The sequence below is a fragment of the Oryzias latipes genome, chromosome 16 (assembly GCF_053564925.1).
Source record: "Oryzias latipes strain Hd-rR chromosome 16, Olatipes_Hd-rR_3.1".
In the NCBI taxonomy this organism is placed as follows: domain Eukaryota; kingdom Metazoa; phylum Chordata; class Actinopteri; order Beloniformes; family Adrianichthyidae; genus Oryzias; species Oryzias latipes.
Window position 1 is genome coordinate 19,883,710 of NC_136252.1, and position 20,366 is coordinate 19,904,075.

Consider the following 20,366-nt stretch of genomic DNA (forward strand, 5'->3'; position numbering starts at 1 on the left):
AGATGTGCGTAAGCAGTGGCTTGCTATTTTGGGCTGAATGAAAGAGTCTTGGCAGTCACTTGGACTCAGGATGAAATCTGTTTTGTTCTGCTGAATTTGGCTCCCACCACAGGCACAGTTTCTACATGACACAGAGTCAAGCAACTCAGTTTAATGGCATCCTGCAGTAAACTCAAGTCATTTGACTGAGAAGTGTGACTTTGTTGTTTAAATACTTGCTGTCAATAGGAAATCTTTACCCATGGCATGACAATTACTGTTAAAAACAGAGAAAAAAAGGCGTTTGAGGAATTTCTGTAGAAAACTGTGACAATTGAGGTAATCATTCTGACGTAACAGTTTGATCAAGAGGTTGTTCATCTACTCCTCCACATAAAGCAATCACAGCTTCAACTATGAATCATAATGCACAAATTGATATTTTGCAAGACTAACTTTTAGACTCCTGATTGACAAAAAAGTAAAAATCTTATTTTTAAAAATATTTTTAGCAGTGACACAATTGTTGTAAAGTTGAAAGATGAATAATAAGGTGAGATTTTATATTGTAGCAACAAAAAAGACCATATATATATATATATATATATATATATAAATATATATATATATATATATATATATATATATATATATATGTTTAACACAGGATTTTTTTTATCCCATGTACTTCTCTCAGATGAAGTTTTCCACTTGTTTTAATGATCCTTCCAAACTAAAAATGTAGGAATAACCTTGCACAAGCTCCCAATTTTTTTTTAAATCAGCAGATAAAAACTGCAGAAAAGTTTTCTTTCAGAGGAGAAGGTGAGGTAGGCATCACCTGCCTGATGGATCTGCTGTCCTTTTCCCCTTTTCATTGACTGCTGCATTCGCAGGCTTTCAAAAGGCCTTTTCAGGGTGTCATGCAACACCACCATTGAGCTGCAGCCACGTTGCCACCCATCTTTCTTAATGGGGACTGGAGACAGTGGAGCTGCCTTGTTGCCATGGCAGCTAGTACTTTCACATTCTCCCCACATAGCATGGAGTAGGCATGTTGCTCCCTCTAAAGTGTCGCGCGCCACAATAGAGGAAGGTCTGCTCTCAGACAGGATGGAGTTTAGAGGTTTTTATTTTCCATACTACTTGACCTAGCAGGCCTTCAGACCTGGACTGACAACTTTTTATTTTTTTTGGTCAACTTTCATTAAAATTTAATTTTCGCATCTTTAAAGTACTAAATTACCGTACAAGTACAAATTCTGATCATAGGAAAAGAGCCTTGCCAGCAGAATGTCAACATGCTTTTTAGGCTATGTTGACATTGATAACAAGTGCGTTGTGATTGTGAAGAAATCTGTCCAGACTATCTATGTCCTTTGTCACCAGCTGGAAATGTAACTTTCTCCAGCAGTGTTACATAGCATGTATTCACCACAGAACCATGACCAAAAAACTGTAAATGATAAATACCCCATAAGGACTTTAGTGTTGCCCAAAAGACACTTTGACAACTGAGAAAATTAGGTGTTGATGCACGAGTTTTTAACTGGAAGGAGTTCACATACCTTGAAAAAATGCAAAAATGCACTGTTGAGAGATGAATCATATACAGATGGAGGGAAAATCTTTTGCTTCTGACATAAAGCCACAATATACTAGAGACCATTATACTCTTATCTAAGAACCTTTAATTAGAACACAGTTTCAATCCAAATAAAGTTCTTATTCAAACTGCTGAAAAAAGTAATAAAACGTGTTTTAAAAAAAGGACAAAAACAATAAAATTGTTTAACATTTTCTGTTTAATTGGCAGCAGAAAAATCACATTTGTAAAATGTTCTGTGATAGATAACTCTGCATCTCACTTATTTCATTGACAGTTTGGGAAAAGATAAAAGTAACTGAAGCCCAGTCAAAATGCACAATGGTTAACTTGCAATCAACTATTGTGTAAACTATAAACTTCATTTAAAATTATCTGGTAAAAGAAAATGGTGTATTTAGGTAAAGCCAGAGAACAACTCTGACTATATAGGAGCTGTTTACACTGCAAAAACATTTTTCTTAAATACCCCCCACAAAAAAAAGTCTGCAATTTGGGGTAAAAAGAAAAATGGCCTTAAGTCCTTATCCTTAAATGGTCAAAGGATTATTATTCAAATAAAAATATTACTATGACATGTTTTCTTAAACTAAGTTTATTTTACAATTAAAAAACTTTCTTGAAAAGATTATTTTTCTTGCAAGACAGAAAATAAGACATTTTTTTTCTTGAAAGAAGGGTCTTTTTACTTTCCTAAGATTTTGTTTTTGCAGTGTCCTGCAGGAAACCTATAGGCTACAGTTCCCCTGGTGGTTCTGCCAATCAAATGGAAAATGTGGCATATTCTAGAATGTACTCTGCTCCTGCTCTTTGTTCCCAGTCTTCAGATTCCCCGATTACAGAGGAAACAACATCCCCGTGGCTGTTAAAGGATCTACATTTGCCTCAAGCCTGGAATGACCTGGGTGATCTTGCTCCAGTGTCTGCAGGCACATTATTCCTGAATCTAACCAAATATCTAAAAAACAAGATTATTTCTGCCCCAGCACTAAGAACATGTAATCAATCTCTACAGCTGCTTTAACAATAACTGCCAATTTTTTTTAGACATTTTAATGCAATTTTCAATTAAAGTGTACTTCAAGACTTTGATTAGCACTGGGGATTAATAAAGCCAAAGTGAAAAAACTGCCTATGTGACGCCTCATTTAAGATGTCTGATATAAGCCTAATAAATATATTTGGATTGCTCTACTTTTGCAGTTAAGCCTGCCAAGCCTCAATAACTTTTTCACTAATTATGTAGCCTAAATGGTGACTACAGAATGTTTGGAACTGGCATTACACATCTTTGTACAGAGTTTCCTAGAAAATGTGTAAAAAAAAAAAAAGGTTAGTCAAGCCAAAGACTGTGTACATTTGGAAATAACCTTCTGTTTTTACCATACAGCTGCCCAGTCACATGTGCATCAGTGCAGCATGTCTGGACATGTTTCCAGCATTAAAGGAGTCTTGCTTAGTCTCCATAAACGCAGGCTGAGGAGGCTGTGCAAAATGTGGGTAATGATGCTTGGATAATTGTTGGCTTGACACCCACCAGTTTAAAAGGTACTGTGATTCTTTTTCTCCAGATTTATACTAGAATGTGGAACCGAGAAAATTTAGCTAAAACTTCAGAAGGGAACTAATCTTCAGATCTGCAGTGAAGGTCATACGATCCTGCAACCTCCCTGCTAACGCTAATATTAGTTTTCAAGGTTTTTTTCCCCTTTGAAAGCTGGAAAGTGCACAAGGAACAGGAGGGGCATGGAGTCTTTTAAAAAAAACAGAGGAGTGCTACCATCTTGTAAATTGTATATGCTGAGAAAGTGGACTGATATCTTCTATGCTAGCTGTTTTTCTTTATGTGTAACTGTGCCAAGTTGACATATAACTTGTTTTTGTTTCCTACTTGATTTGCACCACACTGTGGAATGTGGCACCTGCAGCTCAGACTGTTGCGTATGTGCTCAAAAGACAAGAATACACCAAAAAAAAAGGACTGGTAAGACCCTCCCTGTCAGGTTGGACCACATCATTCTCCTCTCTGAGGTATCCAGTACCATCTGTTAAGATGTCAACAAAGTGTTTTTCACTTGTTCTTATTCCCTGGACTGTGACAAAGACTTCCCAAACCACAGACGCAGTGGGAAACCTTTGATCTAACTACAACCACAGTCTCATTCCTGATCTTGTAACGAACAATTTGTGCTGAAAGTCCATTTATTTCAGCTGAACGTTCATTTACGGTCAGTCTTTTCAAGGTAAAAGCAATGCAACGCATTGTAAGAACTTTTTCCGTTTTACTGCAAAGGTTGTAAAAAGCTGCTTTTCATTCTTTTGCTGTTGTTACCCAGGTTCACACTGAATAGTTTTCTTGTTGAAAAATGAGTCATAGAAAGAGAGACTACAGCTGCTTGGCATAGAACACATGTAACACATTTCTTCTCAAGCTGAGCAGCTGAGAAAACAATCTTGGCGTGTTCAGTAAGGATGCATTTTGGATGCCTGATACTCTTTTTATTCCTGCTCTCGTCTCTCACCTCTTTGTGACTGAAAGACACACACCCTTTTCTGTCCCTCCTGTTATGGGCCTTTTAGCTACAAATGTCCTGTATCCCCTTTTCTATAACTATTTCACAAGCAACAAATTAAGTGAGATGAGATTCAGATAAGATGACTTTTTCTGTCCCTCAGAGAAAAACTTGAACCATGCACCAGACGGATAGAACACAAGATGTAAAGCAGGCGAAATAGAAGTCAAAAAAATTAATTAAGACAGAAAAAAAGAGATGAAGAAAACTTGGAATAGAAATATGAAACATCATTTTAAAATTTTAAAATCTAGTCAATAATCAAAAATAACGCTCTAAAATGTACACATTTGGTTATCATCCAGTTATTGTATTGCTGTAAAACTACAAAAATGAACAACTACACTATGCAAAATGTCTTTACAACATGCCGAAAATGTTTTTATGCACTTTATTTTGGTGAAATCAATAAATTAAATATCACTTATAACCTAAATCTAGATTTTAAATTCCCAGCAGCTTTAAAAAAAACTATAAAAACAGATCTATTTTTGTTTTATGAAGATATTTATGTACCATATGAAAAAAATAGGCAAGGCAAGGCAAGGCAAGTTTATTTGTATAGCACAATTCATACACAAAGTAATTCAAGGTGCTTCACAAAACAGAAAAATGCATTAAAATCACAATACATCATAGAAATAAAATACAAGAGGATTGAAGCAAATATATTACTAAATGACTTATTTTCGTTTTAGTAACTCATAGATCGTAGATGGTAATATAATTAGGGATTAAATGGTATGAAGTACAAGGTTTATCTAATGCTCAGAAGGAAAACATTTTGTTTGCATATAGAAGTAAAAAAAAGTGTTGTAAGATACACTTTCCCTTCTTAAATTTAACATTGATACAAGAGTTTCACATGTTATTAAAAGAGTTAAATCTCCTCATCTGGGATATACAGAAGTGAACAGAGTAGCACGAGCCTTGGTGACTGTAACAGGAACCATTATGTTTGTTGTGTGCCTGTTTTCCGGAGAAAAATCCATGTAATTTCCAGCCTGGTGCTGAAATATGCGTCTGCAGCAGATCTGCTGTGAGCTGCACGGGATAAACAAGGAGGAGGCCTTTGGGTGAGGAGGCCTTCAGTGCCAAGTGGTTGGGTGTATGTGTGTGGTGTTTATCAGCACTGCCTGTCTGCACTAAAGGAAGAGATTGTGAAGGCTGGGGGCAGATCTGTAGCCGGTTGGCTTGAGTCAGTCCACAGCTGAGAATGTAATTGTAAAGCAACTCACTGTGCAGATTAAGGGGAGATTTGTTTCTGGGGGAAAGATACATATGAAAATGGACGAGAGTGAAAAAGGGCATTTACACTCTGAGCAGTTTAATCCTCTGTGGCTTTATATGGATGCATGCGTACACGCATGCATGCGTCTGTGTGTGCGCATGCTAAAGTGAATCCCCCACTGCAGTTCATATCCGTGCTGCAAGTCTGTCTCAGCAAACCTTTTCTGAATCTCCAGCTCTCTTCTTCCTCCTCGCCCTCTGTCTGTTGCTCTACCCCGCCTCCACTTCTCTTTCTGTGTGAGCGTAGTCTGGGCACTGAGCCAAGTAGAGTGTGTTTTTTGAATGAATACCTGATTCGGCTGATGAGGCTGGCTGGGGGAGGAGCCAGTCAGTGGAGTACTGAGAGAGAGAAAGAAGGGAGGAGGGAGGGAGGGAGGAAAGGAAAGGAGGCAGAAACACAGAACGCAGGAGACAGGGAAGCAACCAGGCAGAGGGAGAGATCTGGCGGAGTGGTGGCCTTGCATAACTCACATAGGAGCAGACTTGCACACAGGTCTTGGTGTGATCTCCAGCAGTGGGGAACTTCCTCTTCTTCCCACTGCAGGGGCAGCACAACCTCAAAACCAAAACCCACTGAGAGGAGAGGAGGAGCTGGAGCAACCACAGCACAAGCTCCAGGAGAGGAGAGCGGCACAAACAGGAGATCCAGGAAGAGGAGTCCTAGGAAACACGTCTCCAACACACACAAACACTGAGTGACAGGAAGAAACCTTGGACTTGCTCTGCAAGCAGTGGCGGTGGAGAGACTGGTGAGCTATTCTTAGTACTTTAACCATAGGAGGGGAGGGGAAGGGGGGAGGGGGTGTCTCTTTTCTGCTTGATTTGTGGCAAAGTAGTATTTCTTTCTACTACACTCGTGAGCTTTCACGTTAAAGCCCCCAGAGGCTGGAGTCACAGCATCTGTCCCTGATCTATCCACTAGGATTTAGCAGCTCTGACCCTGTTTGTTTGTGCTCCCTCAGAGAGATGTGCGCCTGCATGTTTGTGCCTGAAATGTGCTGTGATCTGAGTGTGTCAAGCAGTGATGCAGAACTCTGGAGTCATTGTGAAGACAAACAGCCTGAACCCCACTGCTTGTTCTTACTGTCTGCTGCCACACAGTCGGTCCGCCTCTTAAAGGCAAAGGTACCACTGTTGCACAGGGCAGGGGCCCAGAAAACAGGCTCATTTGAAAATTAGAAAAAGCTGTTCTCTTTATTGATCTGCCTTGCTGCAAAAGCCAAGAATTACACACAGTGGATGAGATTTGGCTATTTTTATAAGCATGGCATCATGTATAAGTGCATGTACAAATTGTCCTCAACAGTACCTCCCCCTCTGTTTCATACCAGAGCTCGGATTGATAAAGATGTTTTTGTTTTCTATATTTAGCTGTTTGCTATACAGGGTACTCACTGATTAACTTTGACAGGCTCACTCTGTGAACGATGAGGTAAAGGCAGCCTGGAAAGAGATTTATGCCCCTAAGGTTATTGCAATTTTTTGGATTAGGCATGAATCTTTTGCAAAGAGCAATATCAGTAAACAATTTGTGAGCCTTCTTGGTGCCACTTTGCATAATCCTGCTGCAGAGAAATGTTACTATGAAGTCATGGATCAATATAAGGAGAAAAATAGTTGATCTGGGAAACGGGAGAAGACTGACGGAACTGGGCGGAGGAAGAAGAGGTGGGGGACCGGTGGAGCTGGCAACTGCAGCATTAGGGGAGAGGATGTAACCCTGTTGGGGGTCCTGTCACCTGGAGACTGGAGATGAGGCGGAGGGAAATCGTCTCATCTGCGCATCAACGGCAGGCACACACCACAGCACAAAGCTTTTGCTCTCTGGTCTGTGTAGCATTTGTGAGGGTGCATGGAGCAAGGATCCCATGCTCAGCTGGCTCCGTCACTTTGTCTGAACTAAGAGACAGCAGTGAGATGAACTGAGCCAACACTGCACCGTGTTGCTTGTCTCTTTATTGTCATCCTTTCATAGCAGTCTGAGAGGAGTCAGTCCAGAACTCAGGGACTGACTCAGAAATCCCATGCTGTGTGGCTCAGTCATGTTCTCCATAGTATCACATAAGCCTTATGTTTGTTAGTGTCAATGCTCTAATTATAGACAGACACAGGAAAACAGAGGCTCTGGGCTGCTTGCTTGGGCATTATCCTCCACAGAGGGGAGTGTAGCCTCATCCAACCACTGATGTGTCTTTGCCAGCTTTTCAAAATTGACGCATTTTGCCTTTGTCTTCTAATGCTGCCTTAATGATAGGAGGTCCTTATGCTTAAGATGTGATGTCATTACAGTGTTGACACAGTGTTGCTGAGGTGTGGTTGTTGCCACTGAATGATGCTGCACAGTGTAGCTCAGACTGTAGCGGATCGGGGATCTCTCCGTGAGGTGGGGGCAATGGCGCTCTGATGCTGCAGGCACTGCTCAATATGGGTCAGGAGAAGCGGGTCTATGAATGCTCCCCTTTGCCTACCATCTTTCTTTCTTTTCCTCTCCATATATATATATTATATATATATATATATATTCCTCTTTTTTTGCTCATAGGGTTCTGCGTCTTGTGCTGCTTTCTGCCCTCTCCTCCCCCACAATCCCTCTTCCCGCCGCTTTTTTTTTTTTTACCCATCTCCTCTGCTCTCCTCCTCTCCTTCTTTGTTATGTTTGGTAGATCTACTATGCCTTGAACTGCGCACAGGTTCTTGCTGCTTTCAGATGCAGTGACCTTGTCCGTGTTAGGAGGAGACATGCACAAATAAAAAAATGACCAAGGTCGACTTGTAACCCCTGCTTCTCTTTATGTAACATGCCTGTGATTGCCTGATGTCGTGGAGCTTTTGCTGTAAATATACCCTTCGGTGTTGTCATATGATACACAACAGTCCGTTTGCACGAAAATGGAAAGAAAGAAAGACGATCTAGAGATTTCAGTTTGTGTCAAGTAGTGAATTATAGTGTTTTCTCCAGCTAATAACAACTAAAGGGGGCTCTGCATTGACCCACAGATAAGCATGCAAGGGAGAACAGTAAAGAAACACTGACACTTTGGGGCCAGAGGATATCAGGAAGCTAAAATGCATGTTTATTTTTGCTAGAACTAAAACCCACATGTATATTATTCCTATTACTATGTGCATGCTCTGATTAAAATAATTAAGGTTGGTGGCAGTGAACCAGTAACACGGCATTTATCAACCTAACTTGGCCAAAATGAAATGTTCTGTAGTCTCCTTGTGTGCCAGGAGTATGTTTCATTTCTCACTTTGCTCAGTCCTTATTTTACTAACCTTGCCAAACTATGAGAGTTCTCTCTTCACTGTTTGTTCTCAGATACCTTGAACTTTGAACCAGTTTTAGAAACAGCTTGCAGCAGCTTGCTATTGTTAAAATTCTGAACTTTGATAACAAAAAAGAAGGTCTTTGTGGGATATGTGAAAAATTGTTTTTCATCAAACATAAACCTGTATTGTTTCTACTAAAAGTGTACCTATCTAGAGCTCATATCATTGGGTGGATGTTACATTTACAGGACAGTGCATCCTCCCTGACTCCACCCAAAGCCTCGGGCACTAAAGTAACCCAGACAACCTCCACTATTTAGCTGCTTGACTTTGATCTGCTTCTTGGCAACTGACCCTGGAGCAAGATAACAGGAATACACAATCACACAAACACAACCACTGAAGTTCAAAACACGTCTAGAAACTGACACCTTAATCTGACACCTGCAAGTGATGGCCCACGGTGATGTGTCATTTTTTTCTTATTTGTGTAATTGTGATTTTCCATATAATGAAAGATTTTATTGTCGCAGTTACTTCATATAAATCTGGGAGAAACTTCTGGAGGTTACAGTTTGAGAAAGATACACATACAGGTGTAAACCTGATTGCCTGGTGCCATCTAGTGGGATTAAGGAACAATGCCAATACCACACTGGTGTTTGGTGTTTGCTGTTCTACATCTGGAAACCTGCAGGGGCATTATAAAGGATGATTCATAACACTTAGTGGTTTATGCAATACATTTTTGACTGAATTCAAAGCATTTCAGGTAGACGATAGGAAGCTTCATTGAGATTTGTTGTAAAAATCTTTTTTTGACATAAATGTCTAACCCACGGTTCTTTTTTCTTCTAGATTTGTGTTGACTTTGTGGAAGAGGGGGATCTGTCCGAGATGATTCCTCATGAAGTTCATGGAGCTCATTTTAGAAGTTGGAGTAATTCCATCTTCTCTTGTGTGAAGCCTGGAGCTGGCCAGCAGTAACCACAAAAGGAGTCATAGCCTCAGAGAGCACAGTAAGGCTGGTCCCTGCAGGTAACTACTGAATGTAGTTGAGTACGTGACCTCAGAGGAACCTAAAAGACATAAGAGGGAACAATAAGACTACTGAGACACAATGAAAGCCAACCAAGAACGGAGCAACGGATGCTTGCCTCCTAAAAAGCGAGAGATACTTGCTCTAGAGCAGAGGCCTGTGGTAGTCGCTGCAGCAACACCTCCTGCTGTTGTGTCTACTGACAGTCCCCACACAGAAAACCTGGCATGGCTAGCCAGTGTGGCCAGCGAACGCTGCAGATCCAGGGATGCAGAGAGCCCAAGATGCACTGTCCCATCTGCTTCATCCTCCTCCCCTTCTACATCTATTCCCTCTCAAGCTACTCCACTTTCTGCAGTTCCTTTGGCCTCCCTGCCTGCGGTTTATCCAACCGCTATTCCCCAGCAACCTGGGACTATCCACTTTGCTCAGTTGGGGCCCAACGTTCAGTTCATCAGCTCTGGGCCTTACGCTGGGTACATATCATCTCACATCATCTCAACTAACGCTAGTTCTGTGCCTAACAGTTCTGCAATTGTTGGACAGCGACCCCATTTAGATGGTTACGCTGCTGCTCTTGTCTCCCCAAACACCAAAGGAGAACAGCAGTTTCAGATAGGCATCTCCCCAACTGAGTTAACCTCTGTGTCAGTTTCAAATTCTCCCCAAGTTACGAGCCAATACATTCATCTGGACAGCAGAACACCTTTGACTGTCAGTGGAAACGCAGTCACGTCTCCTACGGGCCATCTCCAGCTCCACCCGCACGCAACCGTCCTCCCTCAGACACTGACACTGGCTCCATCACAGCTTGTAGTTCAATACGCAGATGGTTTGGCTGGAAAGAAACCAGAAGGGCATGCTAAGGGTGTGTTGAATGGGGATTTAGAGATGGGCAAACAAGCTAAAGGCACCAGTCAACAAGCAAATCATCAGCAAGTCCAAAGCTATGAGGCAAGACATATCCTTCTACCCACAGACTATGGCCAAAACCCTGCAGGGCTCCAGACCTCCTTAGTGCTAGTGGCTCAGCCCAACCCCGGAGGTGAACATGATCCTAACTCAAATAAAATCTCCTTAGTCCAAACTGAAAAAGGAAACATCTGTTTGGGAAAACAAATGTCCAGAACCTCCTCTTTCTCTTCCCATTTATCTTCAGAGATGGTGAAGTCTGTTGCTCCTCATGCTGTCATCCAGACCACTCTACCTTCTGAGGAGCTTCCAGCTAATCTGTACTCCTCCACACAACCACCCATTATTGGCTATATCACCAGTGGAAACCAGCACACTGTCAGCTACCATGCAGCTCTGCCCCAGCACCTGGTCATACCAAGTGGGCAGTCCCTCCTAATTCCAGTCAGTAGTGCAAATAATGGCACAGAACTAGAGGCTAGCCGTAGTGTGAGTGCACTGACTTCTACCACAACCCCTCAAATATCCACTGCCATGCCCCATGCTTATCTGGCTACAGCCCTTTCCAAGTGTGAGGCACTTGGGCCAGATGGACATCAAACACCCCACGCCGTGGCTCAGCCTCCAGTGTTGCCAGTACTCCCCTCAAATCTGGTTCCCACTGAAGTGGCAGCTCCATCTCCAGCTCCCGCTCTTGTTCCCACACCTGCCCCCGTTTCCATCCAAGCGCCTCCCTCTGTCTCCTCTCCCCCATCACCTGTGGCGCTTCCTCCATTTTTCATGCGGGGCTCCATTATTCAGTTGGCTGATGGAGAGCTGAAGCGGGTGGAGGACCTCAAGACAGAAGATTTCATCCAGAGTGCTGAAATCAGCAACGAGCTGAAGATTGACTCGAGCACTGTGGAGCGCATTGACACTGGGCAAAGTCCTAATGCTGTGGTCATACAGTTTTCTGTGGGAGAGCTAAAAGCCCAGGTAAGCACTTTATGATTTTTAAATTGCATTTGTTGTTTTGTGTCAAGCATTTTTCTGTACTATAAATACAGATGTAATTTGTTCTACTTTTGTCTCTTTGTCTGAAGTAGCTGTCTGAGTTGCATCAGTGCATTTATCTTTCTTTTCTTTTCCACCTTTTCTTGTCCTTTTCCACCTGTGTCATGCCTTTAAAAAAGTCTAACTATTTTCGATTGTGTTTTACGTCCACTTGCTTCTTGCTTTTTGTTCTTGTTTTTGTTCTTCTTGCTCTTTTGTTCAATATTTTTAACTTCTCTGAGCATTTTAATCATGTCCTTGTAAACTACGGTGTCTCTGAAGTGGAAATCATACCAACAAATCAATAAAAGAATAATCATATTAAAGATAGCAACTAAAATTTATAAAAAAGCAAAACAAACACAAAAAAATAATACATTTTTAGAAATCATAACAAAATTCCAGAAACCAAAACGCAATTCCAAAAAAATGAAATGAAATAAAAATGACATGTTTGGGAAAACACAGGTAATTTCCACAAATCAAAATGAAATGTTATAATATTAAACACAATAAGAAATAGGAAAGGGCGGTATTATGGGACATCCCTGATTAGATGGTGACATTAGATTGTTTATGTTTGAGTTTTTATATATGTAGTATCTATATGTAGTATTGCTTCAAGGCAAATAACATTTGGTTGAAATGATGGACAATCATCATTATTTAATCAGCAATGTCCCATAGTACCTTTGCAGTTTCTTATTGTGTTTCGCTTTTTGACATTTCATTTTACTTTTGTTTTCTGAAATGTTTCATCTTTTTCTGTTTCACTTTTCTTGTAATTTAATTGTGTTAGGTTTCTGGCATTTTGTTTTGATGTCTAACATGTAATTTTGTTTTTATTGTTGTTATATTTTTGCTTTTTTAATTGTCGTTATGTTTTTTCTTAGAGTGAGTTGTTGGTGTGATTTGCACTTCAGGGCCACCGTAGTAAACTGTATTTTTGTCGCAGTTCTTGGTTTATCTGATACATTTTTCTTGCAAAATTAAGAGTTTGGTTGAGTCACCAAATACAAACATTTCAGACTGTCCTTTTTAGAATGAATGGATGGCGTTTATGGGCTTAAATGCTTTTAAAATAACTGCTGAACCAATTGAAAAAAACACAATTATATTAGAACCAGACTGCTATTAAAGGTCTTATTTTATGATGTGGTTATCAAATGAAAATGAAAATTTGTCTGTTTTGTAGATATGTTCATTATAAACACACATGTCCAGAAATCAGCCCTTTTAGGGTAATTTTATCTTTAAAAAAACATTTAGAATAATAATCCAATAACAGTTAATAGTTCTATTCAAAGAGATGTTAGTGGGAATATGATTCAAAATATTGTTTTGATCTAAATTTTTGGTCTTGAATACAATTATCATTGATTTTATTTTCCTATCAATAAAAAACTTGACGAATCTCAGAAAAGAATGAAATCTAGCAGATGGGAGCCCTGCCATTAGCTAGACCGAGTTTGTGGATGAAGTTGCAGGTGTCTCAGTCCTGATGCTGCTGTTGCATCAATAGGAGACAGCTCCTCCTCATCCCACTCCTCCTCTACCTTCACCTGGTCCTTACTGACATCTTGCTGCCCTTATATCCATATCTGGGTTGAGCTCGAACAAGATTTGATGCATATAACAAGCCCACTGGTGTGTTTTTTTTCTTTCTTTCAACTGTAATACCAAAAATAATTCTCAAGGCAAAGACAGTCAGTGACACAGTTGGTGAAGAGCCTCCTGTTTGCAGCTTGGGGCCCAATGGTGAAATTCACCTTTGTGAAGGAGAATTATTTTAATCCAAAGTGACACGTTGTCATTGCTGCCCAAACAGGAACACGTGCTTAAAATGGTTTTATTTATCTAACTGCCTACTTTCACAGATCACAAGTAACAATTTATTTCTATTATCAGAAGTTGAGTTTATTAATAACCTGCACAGATGAAAATCATGTTTTAGTTGTTTTTAACATAGTTTTATGGCATTTTCCTGAAGATGTACAGAGAAAATTAATTTTGAAACTGCATTCCTGAGTATGTGTTTATTCAAATCGTTGTGAATCAGGAGCAGACAAAAATGCAGTTGGAAAAAACTTTTAGGTTTGATGTAGAACTTACTACAACAAGCCATAAGCCCCCTGCTTCACTCCATTCTGATGCAACCACTCGCAGACAAATAAATCCATGTATGTCTTCATTTTCCTCGTCTGAGATGCCCCTTGGCTCAAAACTGTACAGCTGGATGACTCCAATACTGCTCACCATTTTTGTTGCACTACAGTAGAAGTAGCATTAGAGAGTGTAAACACACGAATGATGGGAAGTTGTGGCAGCCCGTAGCGCTAATTAAAGGGAAAGTAAATATGACTTACTACAAGCTGACTAACACATGATATTTGAATTTCTTTAATTTCTTAAATATGATGATGACTTGTCGGATGTGTGTTAAAGTGCTTGTCTCTTCTGCTTTGATCCAGGTGTGTGTGGAGGTGTTGGTGGAATATCCTTTCTTTGTTTTTGGTCAGGGCTGGTCATCCTGCTGCCCTGACAGGACCACACAGCTGTTCGAGCTGTCCTGCGCTAAGCTTTGTGTGGGTGATGTGTGCGTGTCACTGACCCTGCGCAGCTTGAAGAACGGTTCACTAACAGACAGCCATGCATTGGGGGCCAAGCTGAAGGTTGGTCATCTCCCTGACTCCTCCCCCAACATGGATCCTAACGTAAGGAACCACGTGAGCTCTGAAGCTGCAGATGGAAACTGTGGTCTTCTCATTAAAGCGTCTGGTGCAGAAAGGATGGAGCGACAACATGCTACTGGATCCGTAGGAGGAATGGGAACTTTTCCAAGACAGGGAGAAGGAATCTACGCTGCAGGATCAGCGCTGGCTGTTCAAGTAACTGTAGAAGCAAGGCAGGAAACCTCAAAAACAGACACGTCTGCCCCCTCTAAACAAAATGTTGACCAAGAGAGACCCTCAGTCCGGAAGAGACGCTGGTCAGCTCCAGAGCGGGACCAGACTGAGAGATCTGAGGAGGAGGAGCCTCCTGTGACTCTTCCCAAACCCTCCTTCATCCCTCAGGAGGTCAAAATCAGTATAGAGGGTCACTCCAGTTCTGGGAGTGAAATGTGTGCAAACAGAAGAGTGAACTGTTAGAGAAACTCTAAATACCTGTGATTTGCTTTGTGCTTGCTTCCTTTTTTTTTCTATTCCAGCCACTGTAATATAAACTGAGTTTGTGCAGTATTTACATGTTTTGTGTCACATAAGTCTGATATCTATTATGAAGTACAGTGCAGCACCTTCATAAGTGGTATAGCTCACAAGATCAGTGCAATCAATGCTGAAAGCAAAAATAAATGCAGCATGAATGTCAAGTATGAATGGCAGTCAGACGTGGGAGACGTCAGAGATAACGTGGGGTCCCCGTTGTCATGGGGATGGAACCTGTTGAATTCAGACACGTTAACCATTTACACTCTGTTAAGCACAGAACTCGATGTCAGTGTGGAGGAAATGGTAGCTATATTTGCATTCTGTTTGTTTCACAGTTCATTTGTCGTGGGAACCAAAGTGGGACGTTTGGCCAGGCTCTGCTTTCACAAACATCTGACATTGCTTTGAATTTTTTTAAATCCCCCATCTTTTTCATGCCATTACAAATACGTGAGCTGCTGCATACAGCAAAGTTCTGAGCGCATGTGTTAGTTTATGTGTCAAACAAGAGCACAGGATGTGGAATTCTTTGGTCCTAGTGGCTTTGAATAAACCAAGACTCAAAAAGGCATGTATGTAAGCCACAAATCATGGATGAATTAAGTTATGGATATGCCAATTGGGACGATGAATACATGTTTTTAACAAGTGGTTAGTTGCATAAAGTTGAAATATTGGCATTTTTGTATTAGTCGAGTCCAGTTTAATGAGCTGGATTTTAAATCCACCCTCAGAGAAAGTCACAGTACTGGAATCCTGTCTGTTTCCAACAAAGTAGTCAAAAGTCAAACCAATAAAAATGAATGGAAGTTGGTTAGAATCTCTAAAACATTAACAGAAACTTTCTCAGTTTATTTCTTACTACAAATGCACATCATTTCCTAGTGTTAAAACTGTGTTTACTTTTTTGATAGTACTTGCATTTCATAACAAGTTATACTCAGCTGCTTTGGATAATACTTCTACTCCAGAACCTTTACTGAGCATAAAAGCTGTTCAGTCAAACCCATGGACTCTAATGTTGAAGCTTTATTTGACCTTGTTTTCAGCCTTCAATAAGTAACTGGGTGCATTGTCCAATAATACAATCTGTGGTCAGAACTTACATTTTAAATTAAAAGCTTCGTTTTAAATACCTGTGGAATAACGGCAATGCAAAATAATACAACTTTTTTTTATTATTTATATAGAGAAACGGAACAAGTTCATCAGCCCTTTTCTTCTACTTTATCATCAGATAGTTCTGAGGGTAATTTTGCTCCTCTGTTTCCATGCTCACTAATTTGTTGTTTGATGAAGATGAGAAAATAAAGAAATGATGGGCTTCCTAAATTTGACATTAATCATAAAGAAGATGACCATGAGTCCCTATATCCATCAAAAATAATGTAAAAAATTGTAATATATTGAGAAAGAACTGAGAGTTTGTCTGAAAAGTAATCCCTGGAGTGAGAAATACAGAGACTTTCTCAGCAGCCAACACTTTTTGGGGTTTCTACTTTATAACTTCAATGAGAGTACGCCTATCTATAGGTAACTGATATCTCTGTAGTTGAACTACAGAACTGTACAATTTCATTTAAAAAAAAGAAATGAGAGCTCCTAAACTTCCTACTCAGGATGATTGTGTGACTGTTTGTTGTGGTCAGTGCGAGTGCTCTTACCTGAGAAGAGAGAACATGCATGTCCACAGTCACGTGTATGTGTGTGTGTGTGTTTCCTGAAAAGCAGCACTTTGGTATCCAGTCGGAGTGTGGTGGCAATCCTCTCCCTCAGCTGTTAGAAAACTAACAGACTGTTTCTTGTTGCATCACTTGTCATGCAGGTTTTATCACAGAGAGAAATCTAAGGAATGTAAAAAGACATTGGGTAAATTTTATTTTTGGATGATTTACAGAAATAATTGTTCAGACAGACACAGAGTGTTGCAAAGTTAACTAGCTAGCTAGTATTAATCATGTACAGTTAATTGTATTTTAGGAAAGTGTACAGAGTGTATTTTAACCTTTATGTGGCTTATGTACTGTAATGTACCACTACACCTCCTTTTTCAATCATTCCATTTATTCAGCAAGATCTTCTGGGGCTTTGCGTGTCAGCTCTATTGATCAACTGTTCATGAATGTGCTGTTGCTCCATGGGAACATCCTTATATAACAGGACCTCCTCAGAATCCAACTTGCAGTATCTGTTAAAACTTTATCTTAATAGCCATGAAATTCTTTGAAAGGTGTTAACTGTAAAACTGATAACCAGACTGTTCCGTTTGTGTTGACTGCTCAGGCTGAACACTGCCCTTTGACTGTTCTCCTTCAAAGCTATGTGGTCTTTTTTCTTTCACTGTTACAAACTATATTGCTATTTGTCTTAATTGCCATTTTCTTTGTTTTAAAGCGGCCCCTGTTTGTACTTTCCCAAAGCAATTTATTTTTTAATGCAGATTTGAAACGTCATGCACAGCAACCCGTGAAATGTCAAGTTCCTTTTTAAAGAAGAAAAAAGCAGAAATGTATGGTGTTCCTTTAATGAACTGTATGGAGGTGGATGGAGCCACCACTAAGTGGTTTGTAAACTAATCATTTAATTAACCTATAGGATTTTTGTCATGAATGGCAATAAGTTTTTCAATTTTTTCGCTTGAAATCACCAAATTTAGGTTGATGGTTAGTTATGTTATGAATGACTGTTCAAAATATTTCATTTTCCTTCATTTCTTCTGGAATAAACAAGATCAGGAGAAAAAGTTCTTGGTCCAACAGCGCATGCTGACTTTTTAGGTTACCAATCTGCATCCAAAAATCTACTTAAATTCCATCATTTTTCTTTTATGGGCACAAAAATGCATTTTGTGAAAACAGTTAATGAGTTAACATTTGCAATCAGTTTGTACATCACTGTTCTTTTCATGTTAACATCTTTATTTTTGTGTGTTAAAATTTAATATAGTTTTTTGCACTTTTTCAAAACAACATTTTAAAACTACACAAGGTGCAACAAAAGAAACTGGCTATTTACTGGTAACTATTGTTGACTGCCCGAGGTATTCTTCTTTGGGGGAAAAGTTTGTCATCTACAACAATATTTTTGCAGCAGTAGGATCAATTTTTTTCCCCTGTGAAATCAAACCACAAAACCATGTTTTCAGGTGTATCATATTGAAGTGACGTATATTTTTCTCTTATGGCTAAGAAGACAGAAAATCCCAGAAATGACACACAAAGAAATCATAAATAAATATACCAGTGAAAATATTTGACTAAATAAGTAATTTAATGCATTTTCCAGACGTATAACTACGTATCTCTCCTACTTGAGACAAAAAGAGCATTTAGGTTTTTGTATTCATGATCAAAAGGGCTGTATTGACTGTGGCACATCAGAAATGGTTGTCATGTCCTCAAACATGATCACCATTGAGGTTCAATGTCTAGTTCCTACTTGCAATTTTCTAAAGCACCACCAGCACAGTAATTTGAAGGACTAAACTTAGCCAATTTCACCGTCAGTACAGTAAAGAACTTTGATCACAATTTCTTAAGGCAGACAAAAACATTTTTTTTATAAAAGTCTAATACCTTGCCATTTCTTTATTGTTATTGCACTTTAAGGCTATGTCCAACTTTTATACAGTCTTTCTTTGGTTAATGAAAAGGTTTATTATTGTTTCCTTGTCTTTCTTGTCTGGCATCCTGATGCTTCATAATTTCCACTTCACACACATATCTTTGAGATCTGGTGGCAAATGTGTTGTTACATAAAAAACATGGCTGTTTACCATTTGTTTTACACAAGCCATACTCATTAGGGATGGTTTTGTAGAAGCAGATGGACATCGTTTGTGCTCTAGCAAGATCTTGCAGCACAAGAATCTGTCTAAAATAGCTGTGTGCTTACTCATATTGTGTTTCAATTGTGTTTTGGACAACAGCAGCACATGTGACAAGGATGTCAAGATAAACAAACCAGGATAGACAATGTTACTACTTGGTTCTTTAATGAATTTTACTTCTTTACTGGGATTTGCCATGAGCAAGTAAAGTATTTATTTGTCGGAATAAGGCATTGGGTGTCCTGGAGACTCAAACAGTTATGCTTTCTTATTAGCTTTTCTGTAGATGAGCAAAAAAACACAAATAACATTGACTTATGCCTGATACTTGGGCTTTAGAGTTGGACAAAAACTTGGAAAACTGTCTCATTTGGTTAAAACACCCCTGTAGGCAGAATAAATATCTAAAAGGGTTAAGAAGTTTCAGGTTAGACACCATTCTCAAAATGTCAGTTTTGATAATGAATCCTTTTGTCCAATAATTTCACATTTGGCCCTGTATTTACTGCTCACAGTTTTTTTTTTGTTAACAAAGGTGTAAAAGTGCCATATGGAGAAATCCTTTTTACTGCACTTTGATTTGGTGTTCCAGTGTGGGGATTTAAGTGTTCGTAGAAGACATTTACAGCATGGATGAGTAAAAGTGCACACTACTTGTACATCTTACAATTTGTAAATAGCCAAAGTCTTCCATTATAATTTAGTCTGACCTCATTGAAAGTGAAGGAAAACAACACCACTACCATCCAGTGTACAGACTTATAAACTAATAATCCTTTTCAGAAAAGACATCCTTGTAACTTTGTCAAAAATGTAAGACCTCTCTTCAACATACTTGTTTCATTTTTAGCCATCAGCTCAAAAATCCAGGAAATGAAGGGTGTCAAAGACTAAGTGGATTGTGTTTGGTCCAACCTCTATAATAAGCCCTATGCGTACACTAAATAGTAAGTTCAATATTGTCACTTTATTTTGAAGGTATTGAGATTCCTTATTCAGAAAATGTTAAACTTGAAATTGAACTATTTGGTTTTACATTTGATGAAAAGAAAAATAAAGAGTCTTAAGAAAAATGCAGACTGTCTCTTTTTTTTGCAGGATTGTTTTTGTATTTGAGAAAAAGAAAGATGGATGTTCTGACATTTTTCCTAATATATAGGTTAGTTGTATGCTAGAGCTGCTAGATAATTTCTCGTGCATAGAAGGTGATTTATTATCCTTTATAACACATTTGTAGTCCTCCTTTAATATTTTTAGCACAAAATGAAGTGGCCAATAGTTATTGTACATGAATAACAGTAGTGTATGGTATAAATAACAATTACCAGATAACAGATATTATATTAATCAGCAGATATTACTTTTTGCTTGCAATTACAGTTAATAAATATGTCTTCTTTTTTAGAATTGGTGTTAACCCCTTGATGACTGAATTTATTTCTAGCTATAGAGAAAAAAAGCTTTTGCTTTTATGTTGATGTTAAATTAAGGTAATTTTAGACTCAAAGTGGTTTGATGCTTATTTGCATAAATAGGTGTCAAGGGGTTTAAGTTGTGTAAAAATTTTTAGGTGTTTTATAAATATAAATGACTGTCTCTGGATCTGAACCCCTTTCTCTCTGCA

The 20,366-nt window shown here is 39.2% G+C and overlaps 1 protein-coding gene across 1 annotated transcript; it reads left to right on the plus strand.

Moving 5' to 3' along the window:
- The first annotated feature begins 5,804 nt into the window (after positions 1-5,804).
- LOC101164503 (ataxin-1) lies at positions 5,805-19,815 on the plus strand. The gene is made up of 3 exons (XM_004078102.5): positions 5,805-6,197; positions 9,580-11,647; positions 14,176-19,815. The coding sequence occupies exons 2-3, from the start codon at positions 9,842-9,844 to the stop codon at positions 14,851-14,853; spliced, it is 2,484 nt and encodes an 827-aa protein (XP_004078150.1). The 5' UTR covers positions 5,805-6,197; positions 9,580-9,841; the 3' UTR covers positions 14,854-19,815.
- Positions 19,816-20,366: the final 551 nt, after the last annotated feature.

Coding starts and splice junctions, on each gene's coding strand:
- LOC101164503 (XM_004078102.5), top strand. CDS start 9,842: ATGAAAGCCAACCAAGAACGGAGCAACGGATGCTTGCCTCCTAAAAAG. Junction 11,648..14,175: donor TGGGAGAGCTAAAAGCCCAG/GTAAGCACTTTA, acceptor GCTTTGATCCAG/GTGTGTGTGGAGGTGTTGGT.